The 26,548-nt window shown below is 37.4% G+C and overlaps 1 protein-coding gene across 1 annotated transcript in view; it reads right to left on the bottom strand.

The window, feature by feature from the left end:
* Positions 1-288: 288 nt before the first annotated feature.
* Positions 289-26,548, bottom strand: part of LOC121364121 (coiled-coil domain-containing protein 169-like) — a 29,751-nt gene continuing 3,491 nt past the window's right edge. Inside the window, 7 exon segments of the mRNA XM_041487117.1 lie at positions 289-391; positions 3,728-3,804; positions 6,726-6,779; positions 6,979-7,077; positions 20,427-20,467; positions 20,564-20,674; positions 21,130-21,212. Coding sequence (XP_041343051.1) covers positions 289-391; positions 3,728-3,804; positions 6,726-6,779; positions 6,979-7,077; positions 20,427-20,467; positions 20,564-20,674; positions 21,130-21,212 — 568 coding nt within the window.

Raw genomic sequence — 26,548 nt, 5'->3', positions numbered from 1 at the left:
ACAGTGTATAAGACATTAAATATTCTCCAAGTTTTCGAACACCCTCACACTCAAAATCACCGATGTGAAGTAGAATGGAAAGGGTCAGAAGTCACCAGTACAAAGATGGCAACTAGAAGAGCAATTCCATTAGACAGAGGAACACTTACACTAAGGCAACCAAGAAGACATTCCAATCTGGATCTGGCATTGCAATAAGACACAAATACTTTCATTTTCAATTTAGAAACTTTCAGTCAAATTAAATTTTTTAAAAAGTGACTGGAAGTTCTTGGCATTATTATTAAATCAGTGCTTTAGCTGTGGAAGGTGGTTCACTCCTACAGTCTTTTTAATTGATCGTTTTTGAGGATTAACCATCTTCAGGTTTCCTGGAACACTGTGTCTTCCTCTGAAATAAAACGGGTGAAGTTAGTCAGCAAATGTCACATTGCCTGTAAGTTTTAACTGCTGAAAATGTGCATGCTTTCTATATTTGCATAATCTGATTACTACTGTGAATTAATAAACCCAAGAAAGGAAAAAAAGCAGTACATTTCTAGGTTCGCAGGTTAGCTGAGCATCTAATTATTCTGCAAACTCAATCTTCATCTCATGATTCCTGTTACCTAAGTGATGTCATTTGGAGAACATGAACAGAATACTAAATATTGGCACTAGGAGAGTGATAACTAGCTACAAAGACATTTTCATCAGTTAAAGAATTCCCACCAGAAAAGGGGAAAACACTTCATGTAGATGTAGTTGCAGCTCTCTGCAGGTATTCCACTCTGGAAAGCCAGGCTCTTGAATCCATGATCACCAGAAATGCCTGCAGGAGATGCTGCCAGCAGGCTTTTGAAGTGGTACTCATCATGGATACATACACCATCTACATGAAACCAGCTAGAGCTTCATCTTGATCTTCTAAGAAATCTGTGGGAATGTAAAGAAATCTCCAGGAAAAGAATGGCACTTCTGGCAAGCTGGAAGGATCATTCTCCTGACCAAGCCTGCCTCTCTGCTCCTATGCAATGTCCCTTTGTTTCTCTTCCTGTTCATTACTGCAGAGGAAAGACAGCACTTTACATACTCTACAACAATATACAGAGCTTCAGTGTCTTTCTCAAGCAAAGGCATTATATAGGATGCCTTTGGAAAATATATCACAACATCACACTGTTATATTTGTCATGATACCCAGATATGTGATAGAAACTACGATGATGGTATCTGTGCAAGTTTCAAATTTGTGGGGAAAGAGGCAACAAAGACAAACCTAGGGCTCACTAGTCTTTTTGGGATTGACACATTTGTTCCAGCTCTTACAAGCAGTCTTGGTCTTGGAGGGAGAACTGTCCCCATACAGATATGGAGGTACTTCCACTCAGAGTTGGAAGATCACAATCCAAGGCCCCAGTGTATTTGATAATCAATTATTAAAATTCAAATCAGTTGATTACTTAAAATCAATTGGTTAAACTGTAGATCACTGTACAGCTGAACAAAGCAGAAAATGCCTGTGTGGAATTCTGCAGGCAACAAAGCCTCTTCCCCTCAAAACCAGCTAGACTTACAGACTTAGAAGCTAGCTAACTGCAGCAGTGCAGTGTTGAAACTGAGCTAATAAGTCCCACCATAAGTCTCAGTGTAACAGCAGGGGTCAGAATGACAATAAATTGACTGCTCAAATTGCATCAGAGAAATGAGCTGTCAAGACATCCATGTTCTTCCCACCTGTCAGCTAGCCTATCTTCTTGTCCTGTAATAATCACAAAAAGGACCTCTGCTGAACTTGCTTCTGTTTTGGATGGCCAGGAAACTGAATGCATCAACAATTAGTTGCTGGAACTCTGGTTACTGAGAATTTTAGACTCTCTGTGCCAACAGGCACTGATCTCTATACCATCTCACACGCTTAATCCCAACTTCAGCAGAAAAAAAAAAAAAAAAAGGAAAGAATCCACATTAGTGTTCACAACTACTACCCAAAAATGTTTTTAGTGTTCATTTAATACACAAGTTGGGCTTTCTGTACATGTTCCTGTAATTAAAGCAAGCATTAAGCAGTTTCTCAGTATGGTTTGAATTCCAATGCAGGTATTTTGTAAAAGGGCAACAAAGGTGAGATAAGAACTCTAGACAGAAAATTTTCAAATTACTCTCAAGAACATGCATGTCTTCTCTTATTTTAATGAAATTATTTCTTATTAATGTCAGCTTGAACAAACAACCCCCAGGCTATAAATCAAAACATAATTTAAAAGGAATAATATAACAATGGCTGTATTTACCTTGTGATGTTCATGAGGTGCATACTTATATTCTAGTATTTTCTTAAAACACAAATTATGCCAAATCCCCACTCTTAGATCCATGTTGCCAGCAAAGATCAAAGTTTGTCCTGAAAGTTCTAGGTCACTAACTATAAAAGTAATAATCTGAAAACTAGGTTCTTGTATACTAAGGACAATTTAAAAGATGAAAAATTATCTTCATGTGTTTAAAGAACATTGAAAAGTAAAAAAAAAAAAGTCCTCTTAGGGAAAATTTATTGAGACGGGATATTTTGTTATACCACATATCTTCTGAGACCAGCAGTTACAGGACACTTTATTTTCTTTTGTTTGATATATAGAAAATTACAGAAACACACTGTCATATAATTGCAGGGTAAGTAATGGTCTACTAAAATAGATTGTAAAAAACCCCACCATAATCACACATCAGTGGTAACCCTCAGCAAACCTCCATATCTGGCTGATGATATTTAATCTCGCTGCAGGGGCAGTGAATCCTCCTGGCTCTAGCTTTCTACCTTCTCCATAGGAACCATGTTAAATATCACTGGGGTCAAAAGTGATACAGTGGCATATGGGGCACTTCAAACCCACACAGTGCTTTTTATGTATTGATAAACTTCAGTTATAGAACTGAATTAATATTGTACTGCATTATTTCATATTCTACTAATATACTCTCCTGGAACATGAAGCTTCACTATTCCAGTTTATGAAATCCTGTGATTCTGTGCTTAGAACAGAATGAAAGGAAAAGCCTGGTAAGCAAATAGGTCTACACAATATCATGTTTATAATTCACTCATTACATTTTCAGATGATTACAATATATATTGTGCATGCACATATTAATAATTTTGGTTAAGTGGCTTTGTGGAAGAGTATTCACTGTGAGACACTAAATACATAGAAACCATACTATCTTAGAAACTTTCCAAATATAAATTATTTGGGAGAGTTTCAAAATTAAGTATTATATCTGCTTGCTTCCACACTTTTGTAAGCATCTGTTTATGGCCACTGGAGGCAGGTGACTGGGTCCAACAAACTTTTTATGTATGCTCCCTATATTCTTCACACTTTATGTTCTTAACATATTCAATTCAGTTAAAAAATAAATCTCATCAAATTTCAAGCTTATCCACAAGTATTGCAATCAGAAATTAATTTTACTTCTATGTATCTCAGAGCAGGTGGACTTTTTTCAAATTTATATTTCTAACCCATATAACTAAACAGAAGTCTGTTAAACAATGATTTAAACATATGTATTTTCAACATTTGCATTAAATAAAACTGATGAAAAGCAATATCAAAAATTATGTTGAGTAATACTTTGTCAGTGGGCTTATGCTGTGATATTTATCATGAACAGAAAGTTGCATTGTTCAAAACAGTGCTTAGCAAAAATTAATTAACCAGAAAACAGGAATATAAAGCTAATTTACCTCAGTATCTGTTTTTCTCCCTTGCCAGTCAGAGCATCTGTTTTTTTCCTTTCAAAAATTGTAGGTTTAGCTGAGGTCTGCAATAGCCAAATTTTTACAAAACAAGTTAAATCCTAACACAAATCACAGTTACAGAAGTAAATAGGATTTGCACGAATTTACCTTACTGAAGGTAAGAAATTTTTGTAATTGAGGAACTCCAGTATTAAAGATGACGGCTAGTATAATTTATCACCTTATCATATCTGAGATATGATTCTGGGACATATGAGGAAAGAGCAGTGCCAAGGTTGCCTTCACTGTTTTTGGAATTTATATTAATATAGAACGCCAGTATATATGGTTATTATCCATAGCACTGTTTTTGCTAATAGAGTTTACTCCAGGCCTATCCCAAATAAAAAAAGCCATTTCCAGCTGTAGCAATCTATAACCCTGTGCCTTTTCTGCAAAGGAATCCCAGTCGCAAGTCAGATGCCACTCTGCTAGCAAAAGTTTGTGGCAAAATTCTGGCCTGAATGTATGGCCTTTTTAAATAACTGCTATAGTTCTTCTTAGCTTGCCTCTCAAACTGATTTCTGAACACCATCAGAGAGTGTCTTTAAGATTCCTGGACTCCAAATCCTAAACCAATGCTTTGCCAGACTGAAAACAAAACAAAAAAAGCAAACAAGAATACACCAGAATCCATTGGTGCCTCTAGCATGAGCTCTCAAGATTGTTGAATTTTTCATTTATTTTAAAACTATCATTTAAAACTGACTGCATCCTTATGGATCAGATAAGACAAACATCAAAAGGACTCAGAAGATAAATATAATTTGTAAATAAATAAGGAAAAACCCAGAAAAGCACTCAGTAATAAAAAGGTAAATAAAAGAAATGGCCTCTCAGAAACATCTTTGTCTTCTGCTTCTGCCGCAGGCTTCAGGAGGGATCCAAAACACAGCAGGAAAAACTTGCTGGTTTTTCTCCTCCTGGTATTTTTTAATACCTACCAGTAAAAAACTCATATTTTATGATATTTTTTTTCTTACTGTCAGCTATAAAAAAAAAAAAAAATACAAATATAATGCGATAAAGGCTTAAAAGAGCACTATATCTATTCTCTGTAAATAAGAGTGTGTCACTAGGATACACTATTGTCACAGGACAGCAATACCCTGTGGTATATTTACTGTGCAAGGAAATTGTTAGCCTACAGGTAAATCCTTCTAATTCAACAGCAGCCAATATTACTGTGCAGACTCTAGAATACTGATATTTTACTACAGTTGAAAAAGTCTGTATTGAATGTACGTCTGCTTCTGCCTCTACTGTTAAAGGGAACTGTTAAAAGAGAACGCAGATTTTAACATATACAGATTTTAAAATAATATAAAAGTCAAATCAAATTCATGGTAGAAAAAGACCTGAAGGGAACAGATAAATCACTGATCCTTTTGAAATCAACATTAAACCACAGAATCATAGAATATCTCAAGCTGGAAGGGACTCATAAAGATCATCAATTCCAGCTTCCTGCTCCTTGCAGGACTACCTAAAATTAAAGTGTTATCCAGTTGCTCCTTGAAGTCTTAGTGCTATGACCAATTCCCTGGGGATCATGATCCAGTGACTGACCACCCTTTCAATGAAGACCCTTTTCTTAACATTCAGTCTGCACTTCCCCTGATGCAGCTTCATTCCCTTTCCTCATGTGCTATCACACATGCTACCACGGAGAGCAGATCAGCACCTTCCCCTCCTCTGCCCCCCCGGAGGAAGGTGTAGTGTGGGGTGAGGTCACTGCTCAGCAATGTTGTCACCCCTCAGCCTTCTCTCATCCCAGCTGAACCAACCAAGTGACCTCAGCTGCTTCTCAGAAATCTTGCCCTTGAGGGCAGACCACACTGCACACCCTCCCTGGGACACACTCACGCAGTTGGATGGCCTTCTCAGACTGAGGTGCTCAAAACTGCACACAGCAGCTGGGATGCGGGGATGACTGCCCTGATGAGATCAGTAATGTACAAAGTAGATGTTTAATCTAAACTACTTACTTACACTCTGCTTAGAGTTCAGGAGGAGGGACAGAAAAGTCCCCAGGGAAATTTCATCTTGACCTAAAACAGATGTGATACTTTGCACATGATTCTTTCTTCATAGATTACAGATGATTCCGCTAGAACTACTTTACAATGGCCATTTGATGTTAGAGAACTAAAGATAGGAATATTAATCTGAGGATGACTATTTTGCTCTCATATGATACTGAAATCATGACAGGAAATAATTAATTGCTGAAAATATAATGCACTAACTGCCTCAAGTGTTGATGGCAAAATCCTAGACCCCAGGGCCTCACTATGCAACATGCCAGTGCATATACCTCACTTCAAATGATATCTTACACATATTTAAATGTTTTTATAGGGAGCTGAACATAGGCACTCTTGCTAGCATGTTCAGTAATAAAATCTGCTTTTATTTCCTTTCTTCCTCCAGAAGTTCTCAGTTTCACTGCTAATGTAAAAATACTAACAGTTATCATGAGCATTTCCCAGGCTTTTTCTTGGTTTCATGCTGGAAAGTTCATTTAAGCAATTCTTTTAGATTTCCCAAAGTAGCAATGAACCATGTGAGAGAATCAGTTGCCCACTGTGCAAACACATGCTAATTACAGGCTTTTACCCCACTTAGCTATGAAAGTGACTCAGTGGCAGCAATTCTTGAATATCACACTAAGCTATTACTTTCACATTATTTAGGAATTTAGAGCTTTTCTTGAATAAGAAGTACTATAAATCTTTACATATTTCTTTACAGGTTTCTCCAGTTTGCAGTATAAAATTTCATGTATTACATAATTTGCATCAATAAAATTTTTCAAAATCAGCTTTTGTAAGATATTTGGTATACAAATGAAGTAATAAAACACCCTGATCTAATGGCATTACAGACATTGTTGTTATATTAAGAAAGCATTAAAAGTTACTGAGTCACGCATGTTTCTTACCTGTAAGATCTCTGAGAGGTACAAGCGCCGCTCATCACTAACTTTGTGGTAAGCCTATAGTTAAAATGAGATATAGGCTATCATTAAGCACAAATTTTAAAACCTGAATAATACAGAAGATTCAGATATACAGCAGAGCCTTTTTCCAGTGACACATTTTTTTGGAACTATTCTATTATGTGTTCCACACACAATCTGTTTGCCACACAACATAACAGCTTTTGCAGTCTAGAGGGATAGAGTGATGACAAACCTTTGCTTCTTGTTCCAGCCTAAGTTCATAGTCCTTTAGCTGATTCTGGAGACTCTTCTTCTCTTCTTCTTGTTGTTTAAGAACCTCCTTTAAGGAACCCTGTGGTTATGGTAAATAAAACAGTGGTTTACATCTATTTCTATTCTCCATAAAGATGTCATCACCATAGTCCTTATTCTTCAAGCTTTATGATGTTTGTCCTTCTCTTTGATTCCTCTGCATTTTTTTTTTTTGTTTTCATGGTTCTAGCTGGCACACTGCAGAGGCTAAAGCAATTAACCACATGCTACAATTACCAGTTATTCATTACACATTTCCACTGTGTTAAAATGACACAGGTACAGTTTTCCACACTGCTGCTCCTTGGCATCTTAAGCAAAGTCACGCTGCAGTGACCAGTCAGAATTGCTCCTTTGTTCTAACCAAAATTCCCTCTGATGGCTCTTTTTTAGTAGGAAGAAGATTTCATGTCTTACCAGCACATCCATTTTCAAACTACTTGCTGAGAGAGCTGCTGGGCTGGTTGAAGAGCCACATGGGACATTAAAGGTAACTCATACCAATTTGTCTAGAAAGCAATACTTAGTGGGGAGACTGTCTTAGGTGTGCAGCCATCTATGTTGTCTACAGTAGGAATGAGTAACAGAAGTAGAGTCCATTTTTGGTTACTGGCACTGGCCAAATCTTTGCTTGTTGTGTAATGGAATTAAAACACACACCCACATTTGGGAGGACCCAAGCAGGTCCTCATCTACTACTAACACAGGGAATTGCTTTTCATAATCCCATTCATAATTTGATCCACTCCATCCAGTAGGGACATAATTATATGAGTTTTGCCCTCCAAATTCAGGAACACTGCATTTCAACAAAGAGGAATTTGGGCAAACCTGCCAGAAGGCCTGTGTGGATGAACAAGTAGCTCCTGAACAAATTCAAACACACAAAGGAAGCCTAGAGGAAGCCTAGAGAAAGCCTAGAGAGCCTAGAGGAAGCCTAAAAACACAGACTGGTAGCCTAGGAGGAGTACAGGGATTGTTTGAACAGTCAGGGATCTGTTTAGGAAAGCTACAGTCCTGACAGAATTAAACTCATTGAGGGATGTCAAGGGCAACAAGAAAAGCTTCTATAGGTATGTTAGTGATAACAGGAAGTCTAGGGAGAATGGCTTCTTTCCAGAGAATGGATTGAGAGCGGTCTTTAGAAGGAGGACTTGGGGATGTTGGTAGATGAAAATCTTGGCATGATCTGGCAATGTGGCTTGCAGTCCAGAAAGCCAACAGTTTCCTGGACTGCATCACAAGTGTGGTGAACAGGCTGAGGGAAGTGATTTCCCTCCTCTGCTCTGCTCTCTTGAGACCCCACCTGGAGTCCTCCATCCAACTCTGGGGTTCCCAAGATATGGATCTGGACTGTTGCAGCAGAGAAGGACCAAAGAAGGACCACAAAAATCCCAGGGCTGGAGTATCTCTCCTCTGAAGACAGGCTGAGAAAGTTGGGATTGCTCAGCCTAGACAAGAGAAGGCTCTGGGGAGATCTTATAGCAACTTCCAGTACCTGAAGAGGGCCTACAAGAGCCAGAGACAGACTTTTTTACAAAGGCATGTAGTGACAGGACAAGGGGTAGTGGCTTTAAACTGCAAGAACATGTTTAGATTAGAAATTAGGAAGAAATTTTTTACTGTGAGGGTGGTGAGGCACAGGTACAGGTTGCTCAGAGAAGTTGTGTATGCCCCAACCCTGGTGGTCTCCAGGGTCAGATGGCACTCTGAGCAAGACAATCTAGTGTAAGGTGTCCCTGTCCATGGCAGGGGGGTTGGAATGAAATGGTCTTTAAGGTCCCTTCCAACTGAAACTACTCCATTATTCTATTATTATTCAAGGTGAGTTTACACCTGTTTGTTCTTGTACTTAAATGTGTTTTAAATAACTGTTCTTCTTCCTCCCCGCTGTTCGTCCCCAGCATAGACTGAAGACATGAGCATTTTTTTTTCCACATTCATTTTACTAGGATGATTAAGCTGAACTTGCAGAAATTATCTTTCACACACCAGGCAGTCCTTTCATCTTATCATCCTAGTAATCGCTTTGTACACCAGGCTGGAGCTCAACCTTCTTATGGCTAGAGAACAGAACTGGCCTACAGTATGCAGTACTCCAAAAGCCATCCCACTGCCTTGATCAGTGATAATTCTTTACCTATACAAGTTTTAGGCTTGCATTTTCCTTTTGCACAGCTGCACAAAATGGCTCACAGTCAACAAGGCATCAGCTAGAATACCCAGATACTCCTCTGCAGTTGTATCTGTTCTCAATTCATAACATAATTTCTTTAGTCATTTCTAAATCCTTTGGTCTACACTATTAAATTTTACTCACATTTTTAATAATCTAGTCTTCACTGTCTTTCTTTTTCTAAACCACATCCAGATCCCAATTATATTATATAATTGGTTTCAGGAGAGAGATATCACAATCTAATTCTACTGTGTGTATCAAGGTCATGCATTAAATATTAAGGTTCATCTTAAACCTAGTCCTGGAAGACCTCTGCTTGTACTCTCCCAGCAGACTCCTCCACTAATCACTGCTATCATGTTCCATTTGCCAGCTCTTTACTCCTCTAACAAATCTATTCATTTTCATTTTATCCAAATTAATCAGTCACTTCCCAAGTGACATAATATCTTTATCAGAGGTCACAGTGAACAAGATTACTGTATTTATTGTGACAACAAATGTATTGTTTTATCACAGAATGTCAACAGGTTTGCCCACCATGAGCCCCTTTTAATAAATCCATATTTCAATTTAATTTTGCAACAATTATTCCTCTCTTTAAAACTCTCTTTTTTAAATAAAAAAATGCTTTTCTCCAGTGCACACAATGTGCACATTTATTAGAACCACTTGCTATCATATCAGTGATGTGACAGGCCAGTTCTTTCAGAATCCTGAAATACGGATTACCCATCTCCCTCATTTTATGCATATCCAGCTCTTTGAGTTTTCCTTAGAATTTTTTTGTTGTCATTTCTCCTTCCAAGCACTTGCTGACATTAGCTATTTTTTTCCTTTCCTGCATTTTATTGTTTCTGCCTTTACTTAATACTTAGGCAATATATACATGTTTAGTTTAAAGTGCATGAATTCATGATCATTTGATCTGACAGGTTTTTTGACTGGATTTTCTGCAATGTTCTTGTAGATCATAAAAATCTAAAATAGTATTGTGTCCATTTTATCTATTATTTTCTGATAAAATGTGTTAATTACCCATTGAGTTTTGTGCCTCATCAGTATTAGCACTTAGTTTTTAGTCTTTATTTACAAGTCTAACATACAATACAATTTCTGTTAGCAGTCTAATAATATTATATTAAAATTCATCCATCTAAATATTATATTTATATGTATATTTGACTGGATAGATTCAGTCTGAGGTGAAGGTATCTGCATTTGAGTGTGCAAATGTGAACTGAACATCTATGAAGAGTCAGAGTGAAGACAATCAATGATGTGCAGTGATTCATTCAGCTAAGCAGCTAAAGAGCTCAGTTCAGTTCCATCTGAGCTCTTCTGGAGAGTCCAAGGCATTCACGTGTGGCAGATATGACACATGGGTTACGCATCCCCCTGGAGCAGTAAAGGCTACTTCACACTGAAACATCTTCAAGACTCTTTGCTTACGCAATTATTCCACTGAAGATGCCAACCAAATAAATCTAGATACAAATTCCTTCACTCAGTTGACTGTATTAATAAGACCTGTAACTGCCTATAGTAGGAATTAAAAGACCTAGAGAAGAGGTAGACATATAACTACATATAGAAAAATAAAGTATTTTTTTTATTACCATATAAGTATTTTTGTCCTAATATTTAAGAGTCATATTGTTCAATGTCCATTTCAATATTATTTCCCAGTACTGTTGTGACTAAACTTTGTTTTCCATTCCATCCTCAAGATTAATTCATCCAAACAGCTGATGAAGAAAGAATCAACAACATTTTTGTCAAAGTCTCTCACGTCTGCTACATACCACATCTATCTCTGTTTTGTTCTTTCCTGGCAAGTGTGTACCTTCAATACTTGTTATCCCATCATGGTTTTGCTATCAATGCTATTACATTCCTGGTCAGTCAGGTTCTTCCATTTATTTGCTCAGGTCCCCTGTGTAAAATAAGTATCTGGTTTAGTTTTTTGGTTTTTTTAATTTCTAACACAAGCACCTCCTTAGACAAAATAGATGAATCCTTTCCTTTCTATACTGATTACTTGACCATCCCCTTAATAATCAGTTATTTCTTCTCATGCCTTAATGCTTTGCTAAACCTTGGTTTACCAGATTCTCCTGGTAAACACTGAAACAAGATAACAACTCTCCAAATATTTTTCCCTTCTTTTTCCATGGGAATTTTAAAATTTTTCCCTATTTATCATGCTACTCTCAGATTCAGAAGGCCAGTATCCATATATGGTTTATTTCTCAGAGAGTTTATGAGTGCTTGCTGCTGGTAAAAAAATTATATCTGCCTGTTTTAAGTCTCCAGTCTTTTCTAGTATCTGCAGATTATTGCAACTTTTATTCTTTTGCATAATTTTCTGCATAACATGTTACTTTCTGGCTCCACATTTTATTTTTCATTTTAAAAATTCTGGGTTTCATTAAGATTTCCATAGGGATAATTTCTGTTAAAGTCAAGATTTTGCATGGCAGGGTGAAAGGCACAGTAATTTTAAACATGTTGCAAGAGAGACTAGCCCCTCACACTGTTCAAAAGACAAAAAGAGATACAGAAGAGCTGTATCTTTGAGGAGAATTTTGCCCAGGACTGAACCATTATTAACTTTAATCTGTTATAACAGGCATACTGGAGACATGAAAAGAATTGAGGAGTAGTTGCAGGTTTTTTTCCTAATTAAATCAGAAGTATCTTGGATGCAGACAAAATCTTTGTCCAAGTACAGAAGGCTTCTACAGTCGATTCAGGCAATGCTGGCCAATTCAAGGAGAAAAAGTAAACTGCAGATTAAAGAGAAGATTTGGCTTAATTCCACTAGGGTCATGTGCTGTTTCATTTCAACATCAGTGTCTCTAAAGAATTAAACAAGACAGAGAAGACCTCAGCACTCTTGAACTAGAAAACTAATTTTTTTTGCCTTGACCTCAGTGCACATTAATGATTATAACCATGTGACAGCATATTTTGTACAAAATCTTTTGTACCACCTACTACATATTTTGTATCAAAAACCATAGCTCAAATACAGTAAATACAAAAGTTCATGCTGCTTTCCAGATTTGTTCTACGTAAATCCACAACACACTATTTATTTCTTTACTAGATTGTCCATCATTGTTATATAAGACAGCAAGACTTGGTGCTGCAGCTGTTACTTACAACAGAGCAATTTGGTACCTCCTCAGTGATGGTACTCATCTAATTTCTTTGAGTTCTTTCACTTACAAAGTAAACTACTTTTAGATCTTTTTTCATTAGTCTTTTCAGAAGCACTGTCTATTTTTTGCTGCCAATGCAGCTGGTCCACTGCAGATGCCTGGCCATTCATTCAGCTCTGGAGCAAGGATGTTATCCAAATGCAAGCAAACAAACTGTGCACTACACTGCTTTTGATGAGCAAGCAGACGGAAATAGGTGGATAACGTGACTAAAAGTACACAGTTACCTCAGAAACTGTAATAAACCCATGATTACAAATCCCTTATGAAATAAGAAGGCTATCACTCAAAATTTACAGATTGGGAAATGAGGCCCAAAATCAAAGTAGGACTGGAGTTGCAATTGCACTTCAGGCAGAATTTAACATCTTAGTGCTAATAAAGCAGTCTATGCAATGTCTTACATTCTTCACATCTGCTTTTGTCAAATCTCAGGGAGGCATCTGAGCTGTTGCTGTTGTGATTGCCCATAAGACCAAGGTGAACTGAGCTGCCTGGTTTGCTGTTGAAAACCTTCATGGAGTATCAGTACAAAGCTTTCCAGTGGTCATCCCTGGCAAGGATGTTCTACACATATTACCTGGGGAAGAAAGCCACTTCTATTTAACAGCATAAATTTTAACCCAGAAATAAACTAGTTGAGTTACATTTTAGTCCTCTGCTTCCCCAAGAGCTTGAACTCTCATATCTCATAGCCTGAGAATGCCTTTGCCACCGTCATACTTAACTAGTGCTGACACAATTTTTGAAGCCAGGCTGTCAATGAGTCAGAAATACAAATATTTGCATGGAAACAGATGGAAAAATTGAAAAAGGCTGAAAGGTCATGTCTATTTCTGGAGTGAAGACAGGATTTCAGGCACACTTCTTGGGTTTTTCTTACTGACTTCCTATTGGTTTTCCATCTCTAATGTGCAATCTGTTTGAATTCCAATCTAGATACCTTTCTCACAGCTAATACCTATTAAATTTACTCAGCTAACCCTGCTTGAGAACTTCTGTTCCTGCATCCATGAACCTAATTGATGACACAGATCTCAGTATGGCAGTACTGAAGTTCTTGCAGAAATCTCGTGACACAGATGTTCCTACTCAAGTAAACGACCTCTCCAAGTCCCCAAACACTATAGAATGCAATTTCAAAACCAGGCACTATGAAACTTTAAAGGACAAAACTTCAGAGAGGTTCTAGAGGTCTGCTTTAGCCAGGACTGATTGATTGTAAGTTATCTCCCATTCCTACTTTCAAGGCAGTCATTGGGGAACTAGCAGAGTCCTTGTTCATCTGCAGGTTTTAGCTGCTGTACATCAATACAAATCAAGAAATGAGAAACAACAGCATATCAAGTCAGACAAATCATTAAGAGCTGTATTTGCCTTTCCTGAATTCTGTGGGAAGCATGCAGAAAGAAACCTCACCAAAACAGATTCAATTCTCTATGATCATGGTTGTATAAGCAGCTTAGTACCTCATACTGTAAAACAACACAAAAATTCATAGAAAACAGAACTTAAGACATGTAGTAATACTGACTTGTAGCAGACTTCTTATATCATGAAAAAGACTGAAAACAAAAAAAGGGCCAGTGAGAGCTCAAGAGAACCAGAAGGAGATTCCTAGCTATGCAATTTCCCCCAGAATGAAAAATTGTCTACAAAACCCCAGGAAGAAACAGTATGATAAGTTCTGGAAAAGCTTTTTAGAAGTAGTTTAACTGAATCCTGATCTTTTTTTAAGATAGATTCATTATAGGTTCTTCTACTAAGCCTTGAATAGTGGGACATTGTATGCCTGAAAAGAAGACATAAGCTGACTAAGGCATTTAACCTGAATTTAAGATCCTTAGTTTTCAATACATCATCCATGTCAAACCACTCTGAGCAAGCTGGTAAAAAGCTAAAAGACACACTGAGATTTTAAATGAATACTTCCTTTATATAACAGAATTTTGTGGTGCTTAGCATGATTCACTCTCAGAGCAAAGACACATTAATCTTGTGCCTAGCAATGACAAAGTCCAGAGTTTTACAAAGGGAACACCAATTCTCCAGTTTCTTTTTCCCACCATTTTCTTTTCACTTGACTAAAGTTACATATTTGGCTTAATATTGCAAGAAAATGAAATTATACGGAAAGATACTGTAAGTGAATTTTAAGGCCACCCACACAAGTTGCTCTCATTCTAGATTCTTCCTTGCCCTGCTCTCAGTGACAACAGAGCAGAGGTGACAATTTCTAACAACCATTTCACAACAGACAGGGTGCCAAATCTATGGAATCATCAAGAAGTTCAAATCTGTTTTTATCGGAGCCCTGCTCATGCAGACTAATGATCCTTATGGCAATTTGCTTCCTCTTTAATTTTTCTCTATGATTTAGAACAAAAGCAATATATCTGTCAGTTTTGCTCAAAAAAAAAGCAACACAAGGAGCCTTTAACATATCATTTAGAACTCATTAGTAGCAAAACCAGATAATACATCTTTAGTTTTACTGAAATGGAAATTGATTTTAGATTGGTATCAATAAGTTCACGAGTCATACACCCTATAAAAAAAATTATACCTCAAAATTATTTAGCCTAGCATATTTCCCCATGCAATATGCACTTGGATCCTGTAAGAGTCAGCACAGGCAAGGAAAGGCTCTCGGCACTTGCCTAAATGCCAAGTGCCCCCTTGTGGTCAGCATCATCCTTAGATTCCAAACCTGACCCAGAGTGGAATTGCCTTAGTGCGCTGTACTAGTGCACAGGGGTGGGATGCTCACTCCCTAAATCCTTATTTCAGTGGTCTCCACACAATACTCACAGGGGTTATACGCTGACTTGGGCAGGGGAAGTTAAAACGGAGACTTCCAGCGCTGTGGTTCAGATTGATAGAACAAGGAACTAAGGAATTCTTGAGAACAGACAAATAGGAATGCCACTTGACTCCAAGATTTTCATCTGATTGTTTTCTTTGAAACACAAAGTGTATTGTGCCACTAGACACACCACATAGTGATTTGAGTAAAACAGTCTCCTGGTTTGAATAAGGCCACCAGGAGGAACAATTAATGCCAAGCTGACATGGAAAGGAAAAAGATCTCTTGGAGGCATTTGAAGTATTTATTTGAAGGTCAAATGAAATGACTAGGAAGGGGAAGTCTGTGAGGAGGCAGGATAACAGCTCAGGGCAGTCAGAGCAGAGACAGAACTTTCTCCAAAATACTTCCAAGTTTCATGAAAAACCAAATTAGGATACCAGATTTCTTCTTTCCATAGAGCCCCTCATGGCTTAACCCAGGAAGAGCAACAAGAGTCATTTAAGTCACTTACTAGAAGAATTGTCAACATTTCCTATGACATTCTAAGTGCTGATATTCCCTATAGGCAGTTATCAATGCCTACTGAAATACAAAGTCTTCACTGCATATTTTCACAAACCCAAGATTCCCTTCCAGTCATATTGCAATCACGTATGTCTCCAGCGTGACACTGCCACACATTCTGCTTATATTTTAAACCTGACAGCAAACACTCTGAGGTGGTTGTGTGAGGCTATCAGTTCTGTGGTCACTGTCCTTATAGAAAGGCAGCTTTGTAAAGCAAGTATCTGGCCCTTAATGTCAGAATTTTCTCCTCTGTGGTGCTGGACATTATGAAAAAATGGCGATTTATCCCAGAAGCCCTGGTTCCTGGGCTAATCTTAACTAGAGCGTTGCTAAGGCAATGCTATCAGGAGTGTGCTCTTCTGAACTGATTTCGCAGTGTGCTTCTCAGTATTTGCATACTAAAGCTCCTGTCTAGGGATTTGTTCCTGCAGAAATGGTGAGAGAGAAAGGAATAGTTTTCTTTCTGCTTATATAGGAAATTATGCTTAGCAGAGAACATGTATTTTACCAAAACTCATTTTATGAAAAAATGCAAACAAATGAAAGCAGCATGTTTAAAAGATGCAAGTAAAATTCACATCTTGTTATACTTTAGAGAGAATGCGTTCCTTCTCTAATTATTTCTGAAGTACTGTATGACAGTTGTATTTTTCATTGGAACATAAAGGAAATTACTGACTAAACAGTTTTCAATGTTGGAACTCCCTCTGCTTGTCACTGTTATTTTTAATCTGCCCTCAGTACACAAAATTTATTTTCTAGACCCTGGCAGTAAGAATTTCTGTGTTCAAGGTATTGGTTCTGCATATATTGCTATGTGATGTCATAATTTTTCTGAATCAATAAAAAAGAATTATCTCATATCAGTATATGGACTTCAGAATAATAACTGTATACATAAATGATGTAGGGGTGTTTTTAATAGAAAGAAATTATTCTTCAGTTCAATTCTAATTCTAAAGCAAAAATAGTGCAAGCCATCTGCAACAATTACTGCAATTTTTCAACACAGAAAATCCTCTGTGCTTCCTTGTTCATCACTCCAGAATTTGCATTTGTATTCTTCTCTTTCATTCAGGTTTTCATAGCTTGCTAACTGCCAGGTCCCTGATGACTAATATTTTTTTTTTTTTTTTTTTGCCTGTAGTGCTTGATATTAAGAAAATATTTTATGCTACCTATATCTAAATAGGTTGAATTACTCTATAGACAAGTTTTCCTCCCTCTATTCACTATAGCAGGACCTTAAATAACTAGCTTGAGTGAGCTAAATCTCTTCAGCATCTTTGAGATAACTCCTCTGTTAAATATAGCTGAAATTGTTCAGTAAATTAAGAATTGTTAGAGGTCCTTCTAATAACCCTAATTATAATTATAAGTTTCTCGGGAAGACAGGTTATAAATTCTTGAAAATAATATTTAATTTTCTAAATACATTGCTCAAAACAAAATCTACTGAAATTCTACTGTCTACTGTTGCCACATTGTAGGAATTGCATCACCTTGCTGAAAGAACCACTTTTCAATCTTTCCACAGAGCTTCACACAATCACAGAATCAATGTTTTTGGGATCAAGTCCAACCATGAACTCAGCAGTGTCAAGTCTACCACTAATCCATGTTGCCAAGTGCGACAATACTTGTCTTTTAAATACCTGCAGGGATGGTGACTCAACCACTTCCCTGGGCAACCTGTTTCAGTGCTTGACAAACCTTTCAGTGAAGAAATCCTTCCTATGCAATACACTTAGGAAATGTATTTTCATAGAGGAATATATTTCCTATTCATATGCAACTGCAAGTTGAAAGCTGAATATCACAGTGTACTTTTGATTTTACAGGCACACACGCGATGTTTTATATGCCCACTCTCAGCATTTTTAATTTAAGCAAATGTATATTGATGACTGGCTGAAAACTCTTTGTTTTTCTACCACTCACATCTGCTCTTTATTCTCATCTGTGAAGAAGCTAAATATTCTCCCCTAATCCACTGAACAACCCTCAAAAACCCCAGAAGAGCTTTAACAAACCTAAATTCTTGAACACCACAAAAAATTATCTGTATATTTTTACCAACGTTTTATCTTCTAAAATTATATATATAAAAAGCAGAGCAGCTCCTCATTCTCCAAGAGTATCTGTAAATAATTTTTGAATGGCTTCAGTAAAAAAAAACCAAAAAAACCCAAACAACAGCCTTTATATTTCTGTGCTCTTTCCATCTCCCAAAATCAAAACAAGAAAAAAATGAAACATTTCATTAAATCCTTAAAACATTTCCCTTTCTGGTTAGCAAACAGGAGGATTTATTAACTCTAAGGTGGAAGAACTAAGTAAGGATTTGAAAATGCATGGCCTAGCATATGGATTCCAGACTTTCCCAGGCTTCACTAAGTGAGTCTAGGACTCTTCAAGCTCCCTTCTAGACTCCTTCTGGCAGGATGAACCTTTCAGTCGGGCTGGCATTCTTCCCTTTATGGGAACAGTAATCAAACCTCTCACAACCACGGCTCATTGGTGAGCAGGCAGTGCAGTGCATAGCAGGGATTAGAAATGTACTGGTTGGTGGGAGATTATCCCTCTGGTAATGCCTCCTGGAGTGCCTGGCAAGGTGTAATTGGATTGGTTAGGAGAGTCCTGGAAATTGGACAGAAATAAATACTTGTGATACTGTAACTATGCATGCCAGTCTGTGTTTTACAGGCTGACAGGAATAATATCATCCAAAGCAGACTCTGCTGTCAATTTTCTAGATCAGTGTTCTCTGTCTTCGAGACTTTTCTTTCAACATAATCCCAGCTGTATTTTCAGATGAACTCAGTGAAACAGGAAAGTGGGATGGGGAAGATTTTGTTCTCTTTTTAATTGGCTTCTAAAGAAAAAAACTCTTGCCTACCTACAAAACACCATGGTCTCTAGGACAACACTAAAACTGGCAAAAACGTTTTTCTGTTTGAAAGCCATGGATCAGATCAGAAAAAGCAGTTAATTATTCACACCCTGCTTGCAGCAGATAATTATCCTTCTCACTAACAGAGCATGCAGCCTCTTCTAGGGTCACTAAACTCCCAACAATCTTTAGATTCTGAAGGACCAAAAAAGTCAGATGGTAACACTTCTGTAAGTATAAGCAACAGGAATAAAAACTACAACAGCCCTGCTTCATAATGTTCATTATCACAATGTGTTACAAGGCATTACCATATCTTTATCTACATTCCCTATTTCTAAAAGTGGGTAAGAAACAGAAAAGTTGTCAAACTTCATATTTCAGCAAATGACAGGCTAAGGAAAAAGCAGTTCTGAATCGACAATGATTTTTTTACTTCATTTACTACCTTAGAAGACAAAATTGCCATAATATTTGCTAGGGTTTTTTCCTTGGCATTTTCTCCTCAAGATTGCAGAAAAAATGTTTTAAGCTGTGTTGAAATAAAGGACATGAAGTATGAATGCATTAAGGAATAAAATTTAAAAAATGAAAACAAATACTTCCTTCAGTGATGCAAAAATTTACTGTAAAATGAGGACTTTTCCTGTGACTCTATCATGCAAAATGTTACTCCAACTATTCATCTAGGTTATCACAGTGGATAGAAAACTGGGATTATTGGCAGATACAACAGAGGATTGTGTTGCCATGCAGAGGGGCCTCAAGAAGCTGCAGAAACAGGCAGAGAGGAATCATGTGGAATGTAAATGCAGTCCTGCCCCTGGGGGAGAAATAATCTAGGCACCAGCATATATACTGGAGCTGACTGTCTGGGAAGCAACCTGGCAGACAATGTCTTTGGGGTCCTTGTGAGCAAGGTGACCCTAAGAAATCAATGCACTCTTGCTGCAAGGGTGGCCTGTGGTTCCTGGGCTGCACTAGGAAGGTGTTGCCAACAGGTTAAGGGAGGTAATCTGACCCTTATCCTTAGCACCTGAGAGATCTAGCGGCAGTGCTGGGTCCAGTTCTTCAGTACAAGAATCATATGGACTTCTTGGAGCAAATCCAACACAGGGCTATGAAGGTGATTAAGAGACCAGAGCACCTGACAGATGAGGAAAGGCTGAGAGATCTGCAACTGTTCAGCCTGGGGACAAGAAGGCCCAGTAGTTCTCATCAATGTGTATAAATTTGTGATGGGAAGGAATGAAGAAGCAGCCAGGCTCCTCTCAACAGTGCCCAATGATAGGACAAGAAGACTGAAACAGCTGGAATTCCATTTGGTCAAAACTGAAGACATTTTTTACTGCGAGTGGTTAAAGACTAAATGATTCCATGAGGTTTAATGTTTTCTCATTTATTCATAGATCTAGTCCAGCTATTTCATATTGTAAGCCTTACTGCAGATTCAATTATAAAACCTTCACTATGGAAAAAATTTCACTACATAACTCTTCCCAACATTCAGGTTTTATGTACTTCCTACATAAGGATTTTACTCAATATTTTATAAGCAATTGCATATATGAAACAATAAAAACATAAGCAGAAGTGATTGTTTTTTCTTCTAGACCAGGCTGCTGCTATTTTTTGTCATGAAAAACAAAGACTATATGAGTTTTCAATTAGACTGTGATTTGTTGTTAAGCCAACTAAATGTCACAGTACTTACCACAGGCATTTTATCAAAGATGCGAACAAGGGACAGTTTATCTATAAATAAGCAGAAAATTGTGACCTGTTGATATAATTTCAACATCTCTAATCACCACTAATTCTATTGAAAAAGATACAAATATCCATTTCTACCTGCTGGATTTCCATGAATAAGCTCCACCTTATCTTGAAGAATATTAATTTGCCTTTCCAGCTGTTTGTTCAATTCTACTTGTGTCTCATATCTGGTTTTCCATTCATTATCTTAAAGAACAAGTACAGAATTATTTTATTTCCCGGATTAGTTCATGTCATTTTAAGCAAAAGCATTTTTAAAAACTGTTCCTTTTAACTAACTGAAGACTGAGAAAGTCTTCACTTAGTAATCTTCATAATAATAATCTTCATCTTTGCATATAAAAGAGCTTGAAAATGTAAATCAAGGGAAATTTTCACTAGGCTTACTGTGGTCAGAATATTAACCAACTCTGTGAATTTATATAGTTCATAGTTTCATGAATAATTAACAAAAAAAGCTAGTGTGGCCACACGTAGTATTTCTTAATTTCACATCTGAAGCACCACAGTTATAACAGTCATGTTTGAAAAGTGAAAATTTAAATTTCTAAATAAATATATGAGCCCCTGTAGGTCCTTCCTAAAATAATTATTTATCTATGTTTCCTAATCAATTAGAAATTCAGTTGTAATTTACTTACCTTCATTTTCAACACTGTTAAGACTTTTTTCCAGTTCTGTTACAGTGTTTCTCAGTTCAAATATTGAGCTTTCAAGCATCTGCCTGTGGTATTAAAAGAAGTCAATAAATTGCTACACGAGCCAATAAATAGCTCTGGTACCATTTCAATAGTCCCATTATTGAAATCAGAAAAAAAAATAGTTCAAATATATTTTCAGAAGATTGATTCAGAAGATTCAGATGTATTGGTCATTTCTATGTAGTTACATTATCTTGTCCATTCTTAAATATATTGAAAAATGGTTACTACAGTGCCTTTAAAACAATGAAGCATTTCTACTTTGTGAATAAAACTACTTCCACAAAAACCCAAGATAGACATTTCCTAAAATATAATAATTTTCTAGCTATCCATCAGAATTAAAAAAATGTAGAGGGGACACTGACCCTTGTTTTTCAACTAAAAGATGCCCAATGAGTATATTTTTAAAACAAGAATATGCCTGAGAGATGTGCTATTTGAAATTCTGAATTAGTTTTTCATTTTGACTTACTGCTCAATAATAGTCATTTCCTAAATTGCATCCATATTAAATCCAATCAAAACAAATGATGATTTATGACTATCAGAAAAGAAAGTGAGTAATTAAAGTAAGATGAGTGTTAAAAAAAAATACAGGACCCCAAGCCACCATTTTTCAGGAAAATATATTTTTGTCCATCCTGGTCAGCCAGCAAGCTGAAAGGTATGGTGAAAACCAGGCTCTTTCTGCCTTGGAAGGTGTGATCAGAAGCTGAAGGTAGCAGGGGACTTTGACAAGAGCACAACCCACCTGGCATGCTTCAGACAAGGTGCTGAGTGACTCTCATCCTTCAAAGTGGCCAGATGGTAGTTTAGTGTCTTACAATGAACCCTATGATCTTGATCACATCAAGAAGGCATTACCGATAAGTTATTGCCCATATTCATGCTAACAGTCTGGTTCTCTGAGGAGATGTCTATGGAGAAATGCTCCTGCCTGTGAGGTCTCAGGAAGTCAGACCACACCAGGATAGATGCAAGCAAAAAACACAATGCCCAAAAATGCAGAGACAGTTTGTGGCTTTGTCCTTTAAAGCTAAGTTTGGAAGGCCAACATTTCAAAAAAACAGTCAATTGGTCTTGGGTACCTTAATTTTTCAGTGTCCAAATTAAGATATTCCAAAAGAACTGAGAACACAAACTCTACAAAGAAGGCCCTTTGGGAAATGCTTTACAATGCCAATATGATAATTGGTGTCTTTGCAACTTTAGCCTAGTTCATTAAAACATGCAAGAAAGAAAATTATTAGGCTGTAATATTGGGGGGAGGGGGTGTTTAAAGGAGAGCTTCCATTGTCAATACGGATATTCATTTTCTGAACATGCCTGTGAGAAATGTTCTTCAAGATATAATTATCAAACCTCTGAGAAATCAAATCTCTGATGACAGATACTGATTACTGAGGAACTGCATCACCTCTTGCACTCGTGCTCACATTCAGTTGGTGACACTTCTTTTTCATAGCTTGAAGCAACAGATTTCAACTGCAAGCTGCAGAAACAAACCAACTGTTCATAGGGAGTTGAATAGGTAAACTTGGAATAAGGAGGGCTGAAGAGCTGAAATTGCAAAGAAATATAAAGAAGAGTAATTTAAGGTAAACCAAGTTTTTCAGTGAAAGAGACACACTGGAGAACAGTAGGACAGACATCTTGAATGGCAAGGGAGAGGTGGAGCTTCCAAGCCCTCCCTGCTCCATTGCTCTTTTTGTCTTTACCAACATTAAATTAAGACAGGGGGCACACTGGCAAAAAAATAACTACAGTACTGGTAACTTGCTAGAGACAAAAAGGAAAAGGTGAAACCCAGCCAAAGAAGCCTTGAAGCATGACTCAAAAAGCTTCAGATGTAGGAAAGCCAAAGGAAATCTGATTGCTGCTGCCTGTTTTCTCCCACTCCAAATAAAAGAGGCAGATGGCTAGGAAGAAGAAAGACAAAATCCTACTACATTGCTGCTATCATTTCAACACAAATAGATAAGGTTTCTGCAAAGCAGATTTCTATCAACTTCCCAGAGCTTGGAAAAGAGGAAATTATGATGACAGTGAGTGCTAAAATGGGAGTTTTTTAAAGGAAATAACACTGAAAATTAGAAACAGTCAAAGCTGTAACCAGAGCTGAGGTGTATCAAAATGAAATTGTTTTAGTTTTCAAAGAAATCTTAACTAAGTGCTCAGATGCAGAGGGAAAACACAGGAAGAATAAACTCTTTAAATCCAATATTTCCAGTTTTCAATTTCCGTTACCATTCCAAGACGAGATACAAAATTTCTTTCATTAGATTTTATTATTCTTTCTGCACCATTAACAAATCTAGAAGCCAAATTCCAATTATATTTTGTTCTGATAAATATATGTACGAAAATGCTAAATTGTCAGGTGTCACACTGTAATTGCTACACTGACAGAAAGTCTTTTTTCCATGTGGCAACAGAAACCAGTTTTCAAAAAAATATAATTATTATTAAACATTTAATAGTCCAGTAGCACCCAGAATGCATCCAGGGTAAAACAACTCCATTTCAGGCAGTGCATATTCAGTAAAATGCAATCCCTGCCCAGACAGAGAAGGGATGTAGAAATAAATCACTTTGAGCGGCTTGGGAAGTATTGCTGGGGTTTAATGTTAATTTTGCATTTCTGGAGTTATTTCTAATTCTGAAAGGAAGTGAAGGTCATGCCATGTATCTGTTAGTGTCAATTTAATGCAGCTGTGTATAGCTGGCTACCTGCCCAGAAACTTGGTCCTTGCTTAGAGGGACTGCATTGCACTTTTTACCTGCAACCTCACTTGTGTTAGACATAAATAGTCTATTCAAGGCCTATAAATCTTCTCCATGTCAATGGACAATTTACAGTCATCACAGAAGAAAGCCTGTAAATCCTGAAACCTCATATTTAAGTCATCATGAGAACCTAATCACATCCTTGCATACTAAGCATAACAAAAAAGCTCTTGTGAAGAAAATGAGAAAAAAATATGCAGTTCAGATAAGAAGGCTCTGATTGAAATTACAAAAGAGAAAAAAAAAGCTAAATTTCTTTTTCAGGCTGTCTACAGGTATTATTTTACTTGACAATGGCAGCCACTTAGGATGAAAACTATTTTCCTGCACGTTTTGCTACCCAGGTCTGGATATCTGGAACATGTATCAGGCAAAAGGCTGCCTGAAGCAATTTTCTATAGTCAAGAGAAAAACTCAGGAGAAAAATCAGGAGAAGCTCAGGACAAGTCATCAGCTCTAGGGAATCAGCTCTATCTATCAGCTCTTTACTAAGTCCTGTAGAAGATAAAATGCACAGATGCCTTCAGAATCTACAAACAAAGCAGAAACAATATTGCACAGTGCAGGGGCACCACATGGAAGAGCAGGTACAGTATTGAAAGCTCCAGACTCCTGACACTTGCAGTCAGCAATGTGCTGGGAAAATGCTGCATCTTTCCTGGCAAGGAAAGCCACAGGAAATGAAATCTCACAAGCTGAAGTAACATACAATTCCATCAACATTACTAAGTAGCTGACATGCATAAATACATGTCTTTAAGACCTCTTTGTCTAGTAAGAAGTACACTGCAGTATTACATGCCTTCTCTCTCTCTCTCTCCCAGAAACATTTGCCATGACATTTCCCAATCAAAACGTGCACTGAATCTTGATCACAACAATACAGAGTTAGATTTGAGCTGACTTTCATTACAGTCAGAAAAAAACTGGATTCACAGTACTACATCCACAATCATCGAAGAGTCAGTAGGTACATCAGGAACAGACCTCTCATGGACATGAATGATTCAATTTACTCTGTGAAGTAAAAATCTCTTCTTCATGACTGCTAAATGAGAGGGGTAGGTGGGCTGTTAGCAAACTGCCTAATTGGCACAACAATCAGATACGCCAGTAAAATGATGACAAGGGTGAGATGGCAGTGAAGGAATGCAGACATCTATCTGCAAGCCACTCATCCTCAGCTTGCTTCTACCCAAGGGAGAGAAATTGGCACCTCCTAGGGTGTGAGTCATCTCATGCTAGAACAGCCAGGCAAAGTAGGTCAGATGAATCACACCTTCAAAAAGCTTTTCTGTACTCATTGACTACACATGCCACTGGTTTAGGTGGAGATGTCTAACAAGCCTGGTCATTGGCAATTAAGCTGAATAAATAGCTCATGGGAAACAGACAATATTGTTGATTTGCACACAAAGAAAATAGTTGTAGAACCGAGTTGGAGCTGAAAGTCTTTTACTGGCATGCCATCACCATAAAGGTTTTTATTAATTATATATTTTGCTTTTATCCATAAGTCACCACAACTCAGCTTTGTACCTGATCATCATTAATATCATATGTCAGGTAAAATAACTGGTGCATGCAGAGGATAACTGATCTATTTACCCTGAGACACTACTACTAAGTCAGGAGATTTATTAAAGGTCATTTACTTACACATTGGTGCAAGTATGTCCAAGCTACTTTTTGTGCCATTTTGATTCTGTTAGTACTGGGTTTTCCTTTTCAATTTATGAATGAACATTCTATAAAATCCACACTGCAGGACTAGTTTGAAGAGGTCTGCAGCTCAGACACTGAAAGAAACATTTACATTTACATACCATTTTCAAGCATTCTATTCATACTGATTTTTCAGGTGAAAAATCAGTATGAATAGAATGCTTGAAAATGGTATGTAAATGTAAATATCAAGAGTCTGAATTCAGGCACAGGAGCTTCCAACATTTCCTATTTCCATTTATTAACACTCAAAAGGCAATCATGTTGTTCAACAAAGGGAAAAATGTGTAGCTTCCTAAGCAAACAGGAAAAAAAACAATCCCACCAGGCATGAGCATCATCAATTATCAAAGCACTGAAAAAACTGCTGCTTTAGCAAGGGGACTGACTGCTAAAAGGAACAAGTCCTCATCCTTGCAAACTGCATGCAGAGATGCCGTACCTTACTTAGAGGTCTCTGAGATATTTACTGACCCTAGGTGAAATGCAGCTTTCCACTTTTACTCAACACTGTAGAAAGAAGTGTGCATAAGGAGCACCTTATTCTCCATTTTATTCATCTTCCCCCAGCAAGGCATGAACCCACGTAAAAGTCTTCTCTGTTTTTCCCCCAAAGTGGCTTCCCAGCCCAGTGTACTGTGCTTGCCTTGGACACATATAATTCACTCCACAGCAGGTGATATGGGACTATGTTTCAGATTTGTGATGAAAACTGTGTTGATAGCACAGTGATGTTTTGGTTACCATCGAGCATTGTTTACACTGCATCAAGGCCTTTTCTGCTCCTCACCCCATGAGAGAGAGCTGGAGTTGCACAAGGAGATGGGAGGGGACATGGCTGGGA

Source organism: Pyrgilauda ruficollis, unplaced genomic scaffold, assembly GCF_017590135.1.
Source record: "Pyrgilauda ruficollis isolate IOZ18807 unplaced genomic scaffold, ASM1759013v1 scaffold8, whole genome shotgun sequence".
Lineage (NCBI taxonomy): Eukaryota > Metazoa > Chordata > Aves > Passeriformes > Passeridae > Pyrgilauda > Pyrgilauda ruficollis.
The sequence above is the reverse complement of the archived record's forward strand: the minus strand, read 5'-3'. Positions and strand labels throughout refer to the sequence as shown.